This window comes from Gopherus flavomarginatus, chromosome 2 (assembly GCF_025201925.1).
Source record: "Gopherus flavomarginatus isolate rGopFla2 chromosome 2, rGopFla2.mat.asm, whole genome shotgun sequence".
Taxonomy (NCBI): Eukaryota; Metazoa; Chordata; order Testudines; family Testudinidae; genus Gopherus; species Gopherus flavomarginatus.
In genome coordinates, this window is record NC_066618.1 from 122,707,103 (window position 1) to 122,724,425 (window position 17,323).

Here is a 17,323-nt window from a genome sequence, read left to right on the forward strand (position 1 = left end):
GCCAGTATATCTTTTTTGAGATGAGGAGACCACATCTGTACACAGTATTCAAGATGTGGGCGTACCATTGATTTATATATGGGCAAAAAGATATTCTCCGTCTTATTCTCTATCCCCTTTTTAATGATTCCTAACATCCTGTTTGCTTTTTTGACTGCCTCTGCACACTGTGTGGACATCTTCAGAGAACTATTCACGGTGACTCCAAGATCTCTTTCCTGATTTGTTGTAGCTAAATTAGCTCCCATCATATTGTATGTATAGTTGAGGTTATTTTTTCCAGTGTGCATTACTTCACATTTATCCACATTAAATTTCATTTGCCATTTTGTTGCCGAATCACTTCGTTTTGCGAGGAGGGCCTGATGGTTAGGGCAGTCATCTGGCATATGAGAAACCTGAGTTCAAGTGTCTGCTATATTGCTAATTTCACTTTCCTTCTTAACCAGGATGTTTTTTAACCAAGGTAGCCCTTATTTATGATTGTAGAATTGTATTTTTGGACTTCTAGTAAAACAGTTTTACACAATTATTTGCATTTTTCTGTTTAAGTTTCCCCTTTCAATCAGTTTGGTCATAATTGTTTTAGCTTTGGGAAAATGCTAATTTTAAATATATATAATTGCTAGGGTCTATATTCTGTGTGCACATAATTAATGTAATCAGGTCATAATCAGTTACACAAAACCACTAATTTACAGTTCAGTGATCAATTCATATTTATCTGTGAGAAATGAGGACTAATATAGAATCACCTTAAATTGAATTAATAGTTTTTGTGCAACAAAATTATCATCTATTATTTCATTAGAAACTGCAAGAATGTTTTACTAGTGGCAGCATGAGACCTGCAGCATATGTATCCCAGAATGAAATTCCCCAGAATAACACAAGTCTTCTTTCTACACATTATTGGTGGATGCTTAAGGAGGTGTGTAGGCTCATCTGTTTTCGTATTTGGTGGTCTACAACAGACCTATTCCACTACCCCCTTCTTCTGCTTTCTTAGTTAGCAGATTGATTCATAAGCACTGCAGGTCCTGTGCTTCTGAGTTGTCAATAAGTCTAAAATAGGTAATGGCATCTTTGATGTACAATGCCACCCCCAACCCCTGCTGCCTGCTCTTTCCTTCCTAAAGAGGGCGTATCCAGTGATTTTAACATTCCAGTCATGTGAATTCTCCCACCAGGTTTCAGTAATAACAGTTTTGCCAAATATCTTCTCATAAATTATTTCCAATTTCTCTCATTTGTTACCTAGTCTTCTGGCACTGTATACAGGCAGTTAAAGAATTTATTCTCTTTACATTTCTTGACACCTTTATTATATTCATGATACCTTGAGCGTGAATTATATGTCTGAGCATACCATGGGAGATGGCCCAATACTCTGCAAAACCAAATAGCCCTGCGTTACAGCACTTATCAAGACAATGATTCACCTCCAGTACCTTCTGCTGTCTGTTCTTGCTTTGTGAAATATGAAGGATATCTCAGAAGATAACCTGTACTTTCTTCTTCTCCTTCAGCTCCCCTTGGAAATCCCTGAGGTTTTTTATAATCTGTGAAATATCAGTGGAGCCATGTAATTAATGCCAGTATGTACCATACTACTGTATTCATAAATGTGTGCATACAACTGCATGTGCCTAACTTTAAAAATCTCTCCTTAAACATCTTGATAAGTGTATCTTTATTTCTTCACAGCCTTCCAGTGTGTATTACAACAAAAGAAATCAAACGAAACAACTACAAAAACCCTCCAACTTAGTTTTTAGAGCATCCAAATACAATACAATAAAATGAAAAGGTGCATATTTCCATTAGAATTACCAAGCTGATAGCATCATTTGTTTTTAAGCACGATTGCACAAAACAAAACAATAATAATTACACAATAAAATAATGTAAAGGAACACAATTCCATCAGTCTTTGTTAGGAAACCAACATATATTTCCCCTTCTTCAGAAATATTTACTCAATATATACAAAAACAACAATAAAAACCAACACAGTTTCCACAGTCTTTGTGTTAGCACAGCAAGTGGGAGACTGCTTCCAATTCATTGCTGACTTGTATAGGTACAACAAACCCTTTTGTAGCCCCAGTGCTCTCATATAAACTTCAACATTCCTCCATCATGGAGAGTCACTCATGAGTGTTTGTGTGGAGACAGTAGTCATTTCTCATGTTTTGTTTTTAATAATGGGATTATTTCCCATTTTTTTGATGTACAGAGTGTCCAACAGTCCGTGACCTGGTGTATCCAAGGCTCACCACTCTGATGGGTTAGCTTCTGTTCAGGGAAAACAGTAAAGAGAACAAAGAAAAATACAGAGTAAAATAAATTGGCCAATGACTTCAAGAATGTAGGATAAGCAGACTCAGGATCCTTAGGTATATCCTGGTCTTGAGCAGTTTAGGGTGTTGACTTTTACAAATCTCAATTATAGCAAAACTTCCCTTTAATGCAGGCGCTAGCAGGAAGTAAGCTTGCAACAAACACTGGAGCCCAATACCCTGGAGATGTGATGTTCCAGGTAAGGTGTGCAGGCTTTGAATAATTCAACTGATGGAGCTCAGTTTAGTGAGGGTCTGTCTGCATAGGTAAGGGTTTAATAGAGGATTAGCTACTTCTGCATAAGGCATCATTAAGACTTCTGTTGCAGGATATGTTTAGCAGCAAAAGGAAACTTAGTGGTAGGGACAATGAGGAAAAACTGCATGCGTTTGAGAAATGCAGCTTTGAGAAATTTTCCTCCTGGTTTACCCTTGCAAGCCTAGATCATAGCTACATGTGTAGAGCCTAGAGCAAGACTTTAGGAGTGGAGGTAAATGACCTAGCAGAACACCGAACCGCTCTGGTTGTGTTATGATAATCCCTTAAAGAAAAGCTCTAATTTTGTTATCCATTAGGTCTTTGAGGGAAGTAGTAATCACAGAAGACATGGTCCCACTGACCCAGTAAAGGGAATTAGAACCTACCTTAGAGCCAAATTTATTCTTCCACTTTTCTTTAGGATTTTATACAGATTAACATAGGCCTGTGATTGCGTGTTCATTCTTCTGAGCAACGTGCAGTCACTGCCTCTTCTAAAAAAGATGAACAGCAGGAAAGAATATCTTTCTTGCTTTGTGTATTCTTAAGGGAAGCCTTACCAGAGGAAAAACAACAGAGATTTCCCTTCTTGAACTGCCAGCACCCTGTTCACTTTCAGGATAATGTTATCAATATATCCAGAGCTGCAAGTTCTAAGTCCTTCTCACAAGCTGTATAGCAGAAGAAGAAAAGATGTCACTCTAACACAGGAGGAAACAGGACACCTCGTGTGTGTGTGAGAGAGAGTTAATTTGTTTTATTTTGTTTTAAGAGGTTGTCTTGGCCCTTTTAATTTTTTTTTTCTTAAAGAAATCCCTTCAAAGGTTAACCTTATGACTGTGATACAGGCTTGTCCTGTAAGTTCCCAGTGTGGCAGGCAGAGCTAAGACAGGAGTCTCCCTCCAAGTATTTACCATAGAGCGGATAAGGAACAGTCCAGAGACTATACTGTGACTGAAATCAGCCTCTCATGGAAACATGAGCCCCCAGGGAGACTACAACTTTTTGATCAGGCCAAAGAGATACAGAAGTTAGCAGCAGCTAGTGTGGCATAGCCAGATTCAGGATGATTGGAACCAAGGCCAGGGATGAACAGTGTTGAGGCCAAATAAGCAACATTTTATTCAGAATCATGAAGGTCTCAGGATTGACAAGCACCCCATGAAAGAAGGTCCTAGGGTGGCTGGAGTCATATGTGGCATGACTCGGGTGATATCCATATGTGAGAGGATAAGGGTAAAGTGTTAAATGGCCCTGCCACAGTACACATGCAGGCTGTGGTGTTCTTATCAATACAAGGCAGGGGTGGCTCCAGGCCCCAAGCCCCAGAACTCCAAAAGCATGCTTGGGGCGGCAAGCCGCGGAGGGCGCTCTGCTGGTGCCGTGAGGGCGGCAGGCAAGCTGCCTTTGGCGGCTTGCCGCCGGAGGGTCCGCTGGTCCCACAGCTTTGGCGGGCGGACCTGCCGCAGGCAAGCCGCCGAATCAGCCTGCCTGCTGTGCTTGGAGCAGCAAAATGCCTAGAGCTGCCTCTGATACAAGGAGAGCTTCTATTTAAACAAGTATATATTTATATATTACAAAGCACAGCAATGAGAAATTGCTCTAAGCTTCAGCCAGCCAAAGCCTAGTCTGATCCCAGTTATCCAGAACCCTGTGTTTCAAAATGGGGGATAACCTTTGGTTTCTGTAGGCATACCTTACTTCCTTATGCAAGAGCTACTGCACATGTAGAGTGGATCCCCTTTGGCCATGGTCCGGTCATGTGACCCACAAGGCCCTATGGCTGGCGTTAGTCTTGGTTGTAGCTCCACCCTTCCCTTGACACATCAATCTCTTCTCCACCAATGAGGTGAAGCCAAGAGTTCTCAGCCCACCCCACTTAGGGGTACTGAAGGACTGACTCCCAGCCAGCCATGATCTCCCTCAAAGGGAACAGAATCTTATCATTTAGTTAAAGGCACACTCTGTCCAGGCAGATGCTGGATTGTGCACTGATCCTATAGCCAAATGCATTACTAGGCTACTGGGGCGAAAGAGGGAGAAGAGAAGCAGCAGGTGGCTGGCACACAAAAACCCTAGAGTCACCAGCTGTAAATTCCCGTCAGAGAGCAGACTGCATGCCATAGCTATAGAAATAGCAAACTGATTCTGAGAGAGTGCCCCGACTTCTAAGTGAAGAGCCTGGAGTACATCAAATTTTTATCCCATAGTTGCTTCTATGGTGAATTTGTATATAGTTACCTAGTCGTTTCCTCAAACCAGAGGATTCGCTTTGAGAAAACAGGAGTTTTATGCAATTTTATGTTACTATAAACCTAAACCTCATTGCTTTTCTTAACAGATGGTTCACACTAGGCAACGGGATTTCTCTCTGTACAATTCTGTTGTGAAGTCTGTTTTTTCTTCATCTTATTTGCATATCACCACCTACAGGTGAAATCCTAAATTCCTGACTCCATGAAAGCTCCAAGTCTTCAATGGGAGATCTGTGTGTGTATGGACTGTAATATATGGCTCTTTAACTGATTGATATCATACAATTTTTAGAAGTACCAGAAGGAAACAGAAGTGACCAGATAATTTTGCTTTAATTTTAACACCTCTCTCTTGTGCCAACATCTGGTTTGATTTGTGGATTCACCAGAATGGCTTTTTTTTTTTTTAAACTGAACACAGGTGCTACTAGCCAGTGAACAAAAGTGCTAATGAGTTTAAGCCTCTATTTAGTCCCTTCACAACCATCGCGATGCTACCTTACACTTTTACTTTATTGTCTCTTCCTCTCTTTCTCTCTCATGCACACACACACAGTCAGTTCCTTTATTTGTTCCCTTACTATATGTACTGGACTGAAGCCACTACCCTATTTCTTTGTAGATTCTTAGATATCCAGGGACAAATTCAACAGTGAGCTAAATGACAATCTAAGTGGGTAAGGAAACAGTTGTAAATGGTTAGTGGTAAAGTTGTGTAATGTATACTAATTTGGTATCCAGCAGGTGAGTAAAACTACTGCAATTTGTATACAAACAGAGAGAGCAAGGCAAGAGGTTATTAGGAAAAAAGAACTAACAAGAGTGTAAGATAAAACAGTTGTCTTTTCCTCTGTGCTTAATTGTTGGAAGGATCAGGGCCAAAGATCAGAGAAATTTTAAGAGAAAAGTACTGAGACTGCAAGAAAGAAATACTTACAAAAGAGTTTCTAAACTATCAGTTCACAAATTATTTTATTAGATCCAATATCAGTTTCATCAACCAAATCCACAGAGACAGAATGGTAAAAGGTGCTTATAAAAACATTAGTTTTGCAACAATCTTGGAAGAACCTACATACATATTCTCTAAAGGCACAGAGTCCCCAACAATCATGAAATAAGTATGCAAATATGACATGAGTTCACCAGGATTCAGAAAAGGTATGGATGTTTACATGGATAACAAGAACATCCATAATTACAAAAGTAAGGATAAAAGAATAAATTTAAGTATTTTGGAAGAGAAATAAACACTCATGTTTTAGCACATAAGTGGACCTCTGACAGCGATAAGAAACTTGCTCTATGGGCTGAGGCATCTGTTGCTGACCACTGTCAAAGACAAACTACTGGACTACGATAACTTGTCTGATTTAGTATGGCAATTCTTATGCTCTAAGCAAACAACTTCTTGTATAGACGCTAATCAAATATTCAGACTTCAGCAGGAATGTACATGATGAACTGAACAGCTTGTTATTCATAATCAAAATTCTTAGAAAACAATTACAATCATGAAGACAAATGTTTAGATTAGCATCAATTACAAAACTTATCACTTAAATTTATTACAAAATAATTTTTGTTTCAATGATCTTTGTAAAAAAGGAGTGCATTAACAGTAGCAATGAAACTAAAGTTACCCATTTTTAAATGTATTTGCTTAAAAACTGAACTTTGAATTAAAGCTTTAGTGTCTATGAGTCAGATTCTGAATGATTTACTCATGCAGAACTTCCATTTGAAGTACATACTGCACACTTCTAAGACTGGGCCCGATATGAATTTAATTCTTCCCACAGTCATTTTTAATATTGGTGCTTTATTTCTTACACTAACAAAAGATCAGTAAATAATCACTATTTTTACTCCAAAGATAACCTTAAGCAGCTTTATTAGGAATCTGTCAAGTACCATGAACTTTTAAATGTTATAACATTCAGTAAAATATGTGCAATCTGGAGTGTTATTTGTGCAAGATGATTAGGACCTAGTCTGGCTTGAGATGTAGACATGCCACTCCACACTGATTTCAGTGAGAGCTCTGCTTGACTTTCACATCTCAGGGCAGAATTTGACCTAAGTTTACATTTCTGGAATTTAAAAGAAGAATCCTTAGCTAATATCTGTTAAAAAGCCACCACTGTAGAATGTTTTAGAAAAATAAACATTTTAAAGTTACTGGCAGATAGCTTTAGTGCAATTACTTTCACTTCCTCACTTGCACACAGTAGGTTAAAAAAATATAATCATGTGTGAAAAAGCATAAAACATTTTAAAAAAACAGAATAGCTGCCAAGTAAAGAGAACAGTGGAAGAGGAGATTTCTGCAGCACAGTATATTCACAGTGCCCGTTCAATAGAGTTCAACACTTAATGCCTTTTAGTGCTCCAGAAAACAAGGTTTACAACTTGTAAACAAGTTACAACTTTTTTCATACAAAAATAGATCAGCTATGTAATTCTTCCATGGATTTCCTAGCTGCTGACTAGAAAGATAATATTTTCATATTCAGCCATACAGTTGATGACGTCTGGATCAACTTCTTTCTTTGAAGAACCATTTTTGGTATTCTGAATTGCTACATGGTCGCAATAACGGCGCTGGATTGCCATTATAAGAGTTAGACTCGGCTTGTAGGCACTTCTGGGTTTGTACATGGAACAAAGTACCATCCTACAAAAGATGATGGAAAACTATTATTTACAGCACAGTCTTAAAATTAGAGTTATTAATTAAATTTTACCATATTTGAAATGTAACAGGAAACATCTATATCTAAACTTATACTTTTCCTTAAAAGTACTGCACTGAATCTAAGGAGCCTGATGCCAAGGTCAAAAACTGTGTCTTATGGGTTTACATGAATGTTGCTTTGCAGCAATGGGACCCAAAACCTCAATTTCTTTCTTAGTGGCATAAGCTGTGGCTAGAGGAACCTAAGGGTTAAACTGCTCAAGATAGTTAAGACCACAGCAGACTGTGAAGAACTTCAAAAAGATCTCACAAAACTAAGTGATTGGGCAACAAAATGGCAAATGAAATTTAATGTGGATAAATATAAAGTAATGCACATTGGAAAAAGTAACCCCAACTATACATACAATATGATGGGGGCTAATTTAGCTACAACTAATCAGGAAAGAAATCTTGGAGTCATTGTGGATAGTTCTCTGACGACAACCACGCAGTGTGCAGCGGCAGTCAAAAAAGCAAACAGGATGTTAGGAATCATTCAAAAAAGGATAGAGAATAAGACGGAGAATATTTTATTGCCCTTATATAAATCAATGGTACGCCCACATCTTGAATAGTGTGTACAGATGTGGTCTCCTCATCTCAAAAAAGATATACTGGCATTAGAAAAGATTCAGAGAAGGGCAACTAAAATGATTAGGGGTTTGGAAGGGGTCCCACATAAGGAGAGATTAAAGAGGCTAGGACTTTTGATCTCGGAAAAGAGAAGATTAAGGAGGGATATGATAGAGGTATATAAAATCATGAGTGGCGTGGAGAAAGTGAATAAGGAAAAGTTATTTACTTGTTCCCATAATATAAGAACTAGGGGTCACCAAACAAAACTAATGGGCAGCAGGTTTAAATCAAATAAAAGGAAATTGTTCTTCACACAGCGCACTGTCAACCTGTGGAACTCCTTGCCTGAGGAGGCTGTGAAGGCTAGGACTATAACAGGGTTTTTAAAAGACCTAGATAAATTCATGGAAGTTAAGTCAATTAATGGCTATTGGCCAGGATGGATAAGGAATGTCCCTAGCCTCTGTTTGTCAGAAGGTGGAGATGGATGGCAGGAGAGAGATCACTTGATCATTACCTGTTAGGTTCACTCCCTCTGGGACACCTGGCATTGGTCACTGTCAGTAGACAGGATGCTGGGTTGGATGGACCTTGGGTCTGACTCAGTATGGCCATTCTTATATTCCCCTCATATGACCTTGTCTGACAAAAATCCTTAGCTTTTTGCTTATTTTGTAAATAGTTTTTATTTCTGTTGGTAGTTTTAGGAATTTTCTATAATTTTTAGGATAATTTACTCATCCTGTTTAAGTGGCCATAATTCTAGTGCTTCTATTCCAGGTGTGTCTCTTGCCCAGAATCTTTATGAAGTCAGATGCCTACTTTGCTTCTGGGTAGTGCAAGCCTTGGATGGATTCAAGCCTGCCAGCTCTTCATACACAGAGTCCCCAAGGAACATCAAGCTGACGTTTAAGGCCTTCTGATTACAGGAGTCTCGAGTTCATCCAAGTGAACCTAAACTACATCAGCAATGCCTGCCAAGAAATTAGGTTCCTAGGAAGCTACATATCTAACTGTGGAGAAATCAAAGTCCCCTTTCCCAGTCCAGGAGGAGATTCCAGGACCCAGCTGTTTCTAGGTTATGCCACAACCTCTCTACTGCACTTTAACATAGTACTGTTTCAATGGAAGTAAATTACTTTGGCATGCAACAACAGCATCTACACAGAGCAGTTACTGCACAACATGCTAGTGCACTTTAGAAATCACAGCCATGTAAATGAGTGTTACCCCACCGTGCAGACAAGCCCAGGGATGAACTATTAATAGTTGTCTATTGCAAAATGCAAAAAATTCTCTGATTTGGAAATAACTCTCGCAAAACATTACAAGAAAAATGTAATTATCATTGACAGCATAAAATTTGTGGGCCAAATCCAGAGGTCTTTTTTTTTCAGTTTTTACTCATTATTTACTTAGGGCCTGATTTAAATTCCATTGGATGTGCCCTGGATCAAAATGTGCCTGTTCACCATCTTAACCTCTGGCAGTGTAATGTATGGATATTTTGTACTGGGAGTCAATCTTCCCACTGACTTCAATGAGTTTTGGATCAGGCCTCATGTCTTTAAATCACGCAATTACCACTGGTTTCAATACATGTCACAATATTAATGGTATGATTGTACATTATTACCAACATCTAGAGTATACATATCAGCACGTAATACTGAACCTAATAACATCCACACAAAAGACCATTATGTTGTCTAATGGCTAAAGTTTCTCATGATGAATAACCAACATCACAAACATAAATATCTAGGGAAACAACATTTAAGTTCTGTTGAAAATCAATACAGCTACTTCACAGCCGCTTATAAAATGCATCATCTTTAGCCAACACATGTAACAAACATCATAAACAAAAATGCAACAAACAACTTAATTCTGCTCCTGTAGTGACTGCAGCCTCATCCCTTCTTCATTCTGTTCCTTTCATTTTCTTAGAGAATGATTCTTCAAACTCTGATTCACAACATTAAGGATTCCCATAATTATGCCTCTACATGGCAAAATGCATGTTCCCCTCTCTATATAGGTTTTTCCTAAATGCCTTTTTAATGACAAACTATGACCTTTGTCATCAATCTCTGATAAATTAGTGCAATTTTACAGTTTCATATCAATTCTATCCTCCAATTTTACCTCTGTCCTACCTTTTTCCCAAAAAAAGAGCGTAAGAACTTTCTATACTGCAGCTGGAGATTCTCAGTTTCGGATGCACAAAACACATGGGGACATATGACAAATGGCAGTGTTCTAATTCCTCTCCTAACCTGTTCAAAAAGGCTTGTGCATGCTTCACTGGAGAATGGAAGGAACAATGTAAACCATAATTTCCATCAGCTAACTGCAGACCTCACAAAAGAGTCTAAATGCAAAAAAGAACCCAGCCTTAATTATAGCACCATTGCTGCCCTGTCACACTACATTATTCAATTGGGTAATTTGTTCAGTAACAATTCCCAATACAAATGTATTATTATCAGTATTTGTGGTAGGAGGTCTTCTGAAGCTCAAAAAGGGAAGTTAGGTAGGAAGGGACAGATTTATAGAAAGCCTTGAAGGTGGTGACTGGTATCTTAAATCTAATGCAACAGGAGATGGGGAGCTAGTGTAGGAATTAAAAGGCAGTGATGTGATCAAGTCAACAGCCATGGGAGAGGATTTTAGTGGCTCAAAATCAATACATTAGTCTTAAAAATTAATGCTTCTGAATGCACTGAACTTGGAAGTATTTCAAATCACATTTTTTCAACTCTTGCTTTTTCTGAAGTGTCTGGTATCCATTCAATATGTGTCATCTTAGGATACGTCTACACTGCATACTCCTTATGGCAGTACACAGAGTACACCATACACATCTCTAGCATGGGTATAAATAGCAGTGTGGACAGTAAGGCACTGCTTAGGTAAGTAAAAACACACCTGAATCCTGTGGGTATGTACCCTACACAGCTCTCTATATGGCCAAGCAGTCCTTTCCCTGTCTACTTTGCAATTTTTAGCAATGTAGTGTCCCAGTGGAAGCCTTTTCCCACTGTAGGGAAAGGCTCTGGCAGTGGGGATAGCAGCACATCAAAATGTGCCCTCCTCTGGGCTAAAAGTGAAAAGTGGGATGGTGGCACCATTTTGATTGACTCCCAATACTTGTCAAAATATCCATACATTACACTGGCAGAGGTTAAGATGGTGAACAGGCACATTTTGATGCAGGGCACATTTTGATGTGGTGTGATGGGGAAGGCAGCAGAAACTGTATGGGAAGGGGGCTGAGTTATGGGGCATTGTAGATCAGATTGGGGGGATATTAAGGGGCTGTGAGCTATGGGGTATGTGTGACAGCTGGGGTAGCAGGTATAGTTCCTGGACAGCAGGGTGCATGAGGTATATATTGGTGGATAAATGGATTGCAGGGGTAACGGGCACCATGGTGTGGCAGGGCAGCCTTGGGATACGCAGGGGTTGGAGGAAGTAGATATGGCAGCAGGAGATATGACTATGGGCAAGGAGAGGATAATACGAGTGATGTACAGGGGGATGTGAGTATGTGTTTGAATGTAAGGGGAATGGGATTTGATACAGGGAAGGGCAGAGAAGAATGGTAGGTAAGTGAATGGGCAGGGATAGTGGGGACTTCAGTGAGTAAGGCATAAGGTCTATGGAGGCAGCAGGGAGCACGGAATTGGCAAGGAAGTCTTAGGACACAGAAATATAGGGATAGAATGGCAGGAACAGCAACAGGCAGTGGTATGGGTGAAGGCGGAGGCATTGCTGTGGTGGGTGATGGGGTTGGGAGACAGTGGTATGGTGAAAGGAAGATGGAGAGACAAGGGATGTGAGGAGACAAGCTGCTGTGTGTGTGAGAATAGGAGCAAAGAGACTGTGGGTGGAATAGATGAGTGAGGGTCAGGTGGCACAAGTGCCTGAAATACTCTCCCAGCACTGGTGACTCAGGATGACAATATAATACAGTTGGAGGTACCAAAACAGGAATGTCAGAGGTGCTGAGTGACCCTGCATTCAGGCACCATCAGCACAGAGGGACTGGGCTCATTCCACAGCCTGTTTTCCCAAGACTCTTTCTCCCACACATATCACCACTCACCCTGCTCCCTCCCTCATGGCCATACCATGACTCTTCAGTCAAAAATGGGCCATTTAAGAATTTTTTTTCTGAGTCTCACCTGTTTTCGACTCACATAGTAAGAAAATTATGAATTTTTGTGATTTGAAAATGGACTTGCTTCCAGATGCTAGCACCACATAAGAGTAGGCTACTTTTACAAACAATTAATGTCATAATTTTGGATTGATAAGACAATTCATCAGAATGGTTTCTATCTAAGAGCTCTGGATGTAACACCCCAATCCATATACTGGGTTTGTGCTGCTTGCATGATGACCAGAAACAATGAAGTTAAAAAACTGACATGCTTACCTCTCTGAAAACAAATTTCTGATTTTCAGGAATATTTTGAACATTGTCTTGACACAAGTACATTGTCAAATAGTCAGTCCCAGAATCAACGGCTGCACAGGCTTCAGGCTTCCGGGTGTTGTAACGTATTTCATTCTGAGATGTATATTCGAAAAACTGCCAGTCCCAGACAGGAAACAAAGGACATTAATGTTACATGTGCAGTATGCAAACAAAAAGCATTTTATTAGAAAAAAGGATGCAGTAAAGATAAAAAATTCCATCTATCAATGTGCTAATAAGGTCACTTAGAGTTGCCTGTTCATTTAGATTTGGAGAGAAATTCTGTTGAGAGTTTTTGTTCCAAGAGTCCTGACTAGTACTAGTACTAGTATTTACTTTACTTTCCCATAGTATCACCACATATTGTTTCTGGTAGCACCCACAACGTGCCAAATGTTGTACAAACACGAAGGAAAGCAGAGTTCTCTATACTGAAAAAGTTACTAATCTTACAGATTGATTTAAAAGTTTGATTGTAATGCAACAGTTTTTAATCTACATCATCACTACAGTAGGATGGAGACTAGTTTATAGATTGACACTAGGCCTCCATAATTTTAGTGTCACAAATAATGTAATTTTTAATTAAGGGAGTTGGCTGTTCATTGAAACATTAAAATTTTCAGTTTGATCAAAAACTTGTTTCCAATTACAGTTTACAGTATGCAAGATGAAGTGCATTTAACTACGTCAATTTTCAGGATGATATTCTAAGCAAAATTAGGTATAGCTTCTTTTAAACATAAATAGGATTTTAAGGAAGTTGTGTGGCATTGATTGTAGATTATCATACAATAACCCAGTTTTGGTTGCATTCCTGGGCATCTCACATCTTGTGCCATTAAGGCTGAAAATGCTGTAATGGTAATAATTGGGGTAACAGAAATTTGCTAGGAATTCTAGCAAAACCAGACTTTTTTCCTGCTTTACCTGGAGCTACAGTGATATTTATCATGGATTTTTGCCAAAATTTGGACTTCATCAAAGGGGATGGGGAAAGTTTAAATAGTTATTTGTATTTAGCATGCTGGTAAATCATCTTGAGCACTATTATGCACGGATGTGAGGGATGTTTATATTGTTTTAGGGGGACTAAGTTATACTTACTATGGTAAGACAAGAGACTTATCCACCCTAGAAAATATCATACACATTGTTATCAGTGAAGCTGCCCCAATGTTAAAAACAGTTTAACTGACAGCATAGAAGAGAAAACCATTTACAAAACAGTTTTAGGAAGTATGACTGAGGCTTTATAGAAGCAAATATACCTGAAACAATTGTAAACAGCACCCAATGTTAATATGTACAAACTATTCTCATGCAGAAAGGCCAAGGTAAGTAATTTAAAAATACTTTAAAAAAGTCACTGTAGAGAACTGCTAGAGGACCACATTTTATAGATCACATAAGCTTCCAGAAGCCACATTGTAAGTGCCTAAGGCTTTGTAACTGACAACTAGAACTTGCCTGAAAATGAAATTTCTGTTCTGTGGGAAATGCTGACTAAAAAAAAGAATAGAAATGAAATGTCGAATTTTCTTATGGAATAAAAACTTTTTTATTTGAAACCACAGAAACATTTCATTTTGATAATACTGAAACATTATAAAATAAAATATTAAATATATAATTTTAAACTTAAGGTAAACAAAATGAATTGAAACAATAATATTGAAACACAACATTTTGACATTATTGAAATGACTCATCCTCCCATAACTTTTTGTTGAAATGGACACGTTCCAATGAAATGTCTAAATTTTCACAGAACTCCATTTTCTGATGCTAAACTGTTCCACTGAAAAATTTTCAACCAGCTCTACTTGCAATATGGTTTACACCACTTTTTAAAGAAAGTACCAACCATCTCAATTCTATGAATAATGGAACTACCAATAGTCATAATTAGCACATCACACATTCCCATGCAGGAGAGTCAGGTTATAGTTCTTGATTTGATTTCTTATTCCTCATGTTGAGCACATCTTGCTGGGGAGGAACTACATCACAGTCCAAACTAGCCTTTGTAGCAGCATAAGGAGATGAGTTTAATACATTCTATAGAGCCAATACAGAAACATTCAGCAAACACTCCCTATAAGTGTGGAACTGAGGGTATGTCTGCACTACAGCCCTAAGTTGATCTACGTTAGGTCGACTTACAGTAATTATTGTGGTGGCTGATGTCCACACTACCCTCCCTCTGTCGGTGGTGTGCACCCTCACCAGGGGCACTTCCACTGACTGAAGAGTGGCAGTGTGGACGGCTGAGAGCCAGGGCTCTCAGCTCCCTGCCAGAAGCCCAGCAGTGCCCCCTGGCAGTCAGCTCCTAGCTGGGAGTAGGGGCCAGCCACCTGGGCTTCTCAGCTCTCTGAGAGCAAAGACTTCAGGCAGCAGCTCAACTGGGAGTGGGGAGCCGGGGGTGGCAGGGTTCTAGATACCTGGCTTGCTTGTTAATTTCACGGCTTCTGGAGACATGAAATTGACAAGATAGCCAACAGTCAATGTAAGTAACACAGTGTCTATACAGACACTGCATCACCCTAACTACACCGACATAAGCACTATGCCTCTCATGGAGGCAGAGTTATGATGTCAGTATAATAGGGCACTTACACTGGTGGGACAAGGCGGTCGTGTATACACTGACATCATTAGCTGCCTTATGTTCCCTTCTCAGGGACCAGCTCACAAAATCAGAAGGCTTTTACATTCCACCCCTCTACTCCCCATTTGTCTAAAAATGATCAGCTGTGAAACAGTAACATCCCTGTGATGAATACTCTGTGAACCAGCCTCCCCCATGGTCACAATGTCATCTTAGCTCCAATAGTGATCCCTAGAAATATTATTCTATCATGGGGGACCCATAATCCTAGAATTCTGGAAGGGACCTCAAGAGATCTCCTAGTCCAATCCCCTGCACTCATGGCAGGACTAAACATTATCCAGACCATCCTTGACAGGTGTTTCTCTAACCTGTTCTTAAAAATCTCCAACCTCCCTAGGCAATTTATTCCAGTGCTTAACTACCCTAAAAGTTAGGAAGTTTTCCCTGATGTTCAAGTCTAAACCTCTCTTGCTGCAATTTAAGCCCCAATGCTTCTTGTCCTAATCTCAGAGGTTAAAAAGAACAATTTTTCTCCCTCTTCCTTGTAACAACCTCAGTCTTCTTTTCTCCAGACTAAACAAACCCAATTTTTTCAATCTTCCCTCATAGATCATGTTTTCTAGATCTTTAATAATTTTTGTTGCTCTTCTCTGGACTTTCTCCAATTCAGCCATATCTTTCCTGAAATCTTGTGTCCAGAACTGGACAGAATACTCCAGCTGAGCCTAATCAGCGCGATCTCTCAACACTGATTCTTAATCATACTTAAAAAGTCACTGGACTTTTGAGGGTTTGAATCCGAAGGCCGGCTACAACCTGTCACTGTGACAAAACTTCCCAGACAGGAAATGGTGTTCAGCCTGCCTTCAGACTTGCATCCACGCAGATTTAGCTCCTACCACTCCAAACAGTAATGGATCAACTACTGCAGCCAACACTGTCCTCACCTCCTTTCCCCAGTGAGTCCAAATATCTTCCTTCTATACCCCACTCAGACTGATGCCACCCTTCTTATAACTTTTAAACCAGTGGTTAGGGTAATTACCTAGAATGTGGGAGATCTGGGTACAATTTCCTCCTCTGCCTGCGTGGAAAAGAGAGTTGAATTTGTAACTCCCATGTTGCAGAAGAGAGTCCTAGCCACCAGTCTCTGAGATATTCTGGAGAGGACTCCTAACCTCCTCTGTTAATGCTGTTCCATTTTTATAAATAATTAAGTAGTCATTGGAGCAAGGACTTGAACTTGGGAGTCCCACACTCTTGTGCAACATTAACAAATTCTGGTGACCTCTTTTGTGAGTGCCCCCATGTTCTGGAGCAGGGCATTGAAATTTGGTAGGAGGTGGCCTGTCTGTCAGGGATGTGCCTTTTACTGTTCCCGTTGACTGCACAGGAAGACTGGGAGCCAGTGGGAGGTGTTATATTGTGATATCTTCACAATAGAATGAGAGTTAATTTTTTTTTATTTCTAATCAAGAAAAAGAATAAATTGCAAATTGTCATCCTGTCACAATAACCTTTTAAAAGCAGGAAAATAATAGTTCTCTCTATTGGTTTTGCCCTTTTACCCTTTTTTTTCCCCTCTATTGGAACAAAGCTGAAATTAATATGTTTTTGTTGAAAAACTTTAATTAGAATATGAAAATATCCTAAAAAGGAACAGAAACCCCTGAGTATAAAATTACTGGATGAGTGCCTTTTGAAGTTCATCCATTCCTTTGGATGTGATTAGCTCCGATGTCAATCCATGGAAGTAGTCACTTCTTTCTAACAAGAAGCTAGCTGACTAAATTATCTGTTTATCTATTTCATTAATCATCTCACTGAACTACTCATTTGAAACAGCGTGTTGGGGGAGGAGGACTGAATTGTGGAACAAGGAAAGGGATGACATTTAGTGTGCTTAAAATCTAAGATGTGCCTAACCTCACCCAAATCCCTTGGCTTTATGATGTATAACTACACCCCCATCCTTCATCTGTCTTTGTCAGGGCAGGGACTGTTTCCTGTGTTTAGAAAGTACCCACACATTTTGGCCTCTTCTGCAATCT

At 39.4% G+C, this 17,323-nt stretch overlaps 1 protein-coding gene across 1 annotated transcript in view; it reads right to left on the minus strand.

Moving 5' to 3' along the window:
- Positions 1 to 5,809: 5,809 nt before the first annotated feature.
- The window catches only part of GALNT12 (polypeptide N-acetylgalactosaminyltransferase 12), a 101,378-nt gene continuing 89,864 nt past the window's right edge, over positions 5,810 to 17,323 (minus strand). Inside the window, exons 9-10 of the mRNA XM_050938217.1 lie at positions 12,617 to 12,772; positions 5,810 to 7,533 (exon numbers count right to left, since the gene is read on the minus strand). Of these exons, the coding sequence (XP_050794174.1) occupies positions 7,396 to 7,533; positions 12,617 to 12,772 (294 nt within the window). The 3' untranslated portion in view covers positions 5,810 to 7,395. The remainder of the gene's footprint in view (positions 7,534 to 12,616; positions 12,773 to 17,323) is intronic.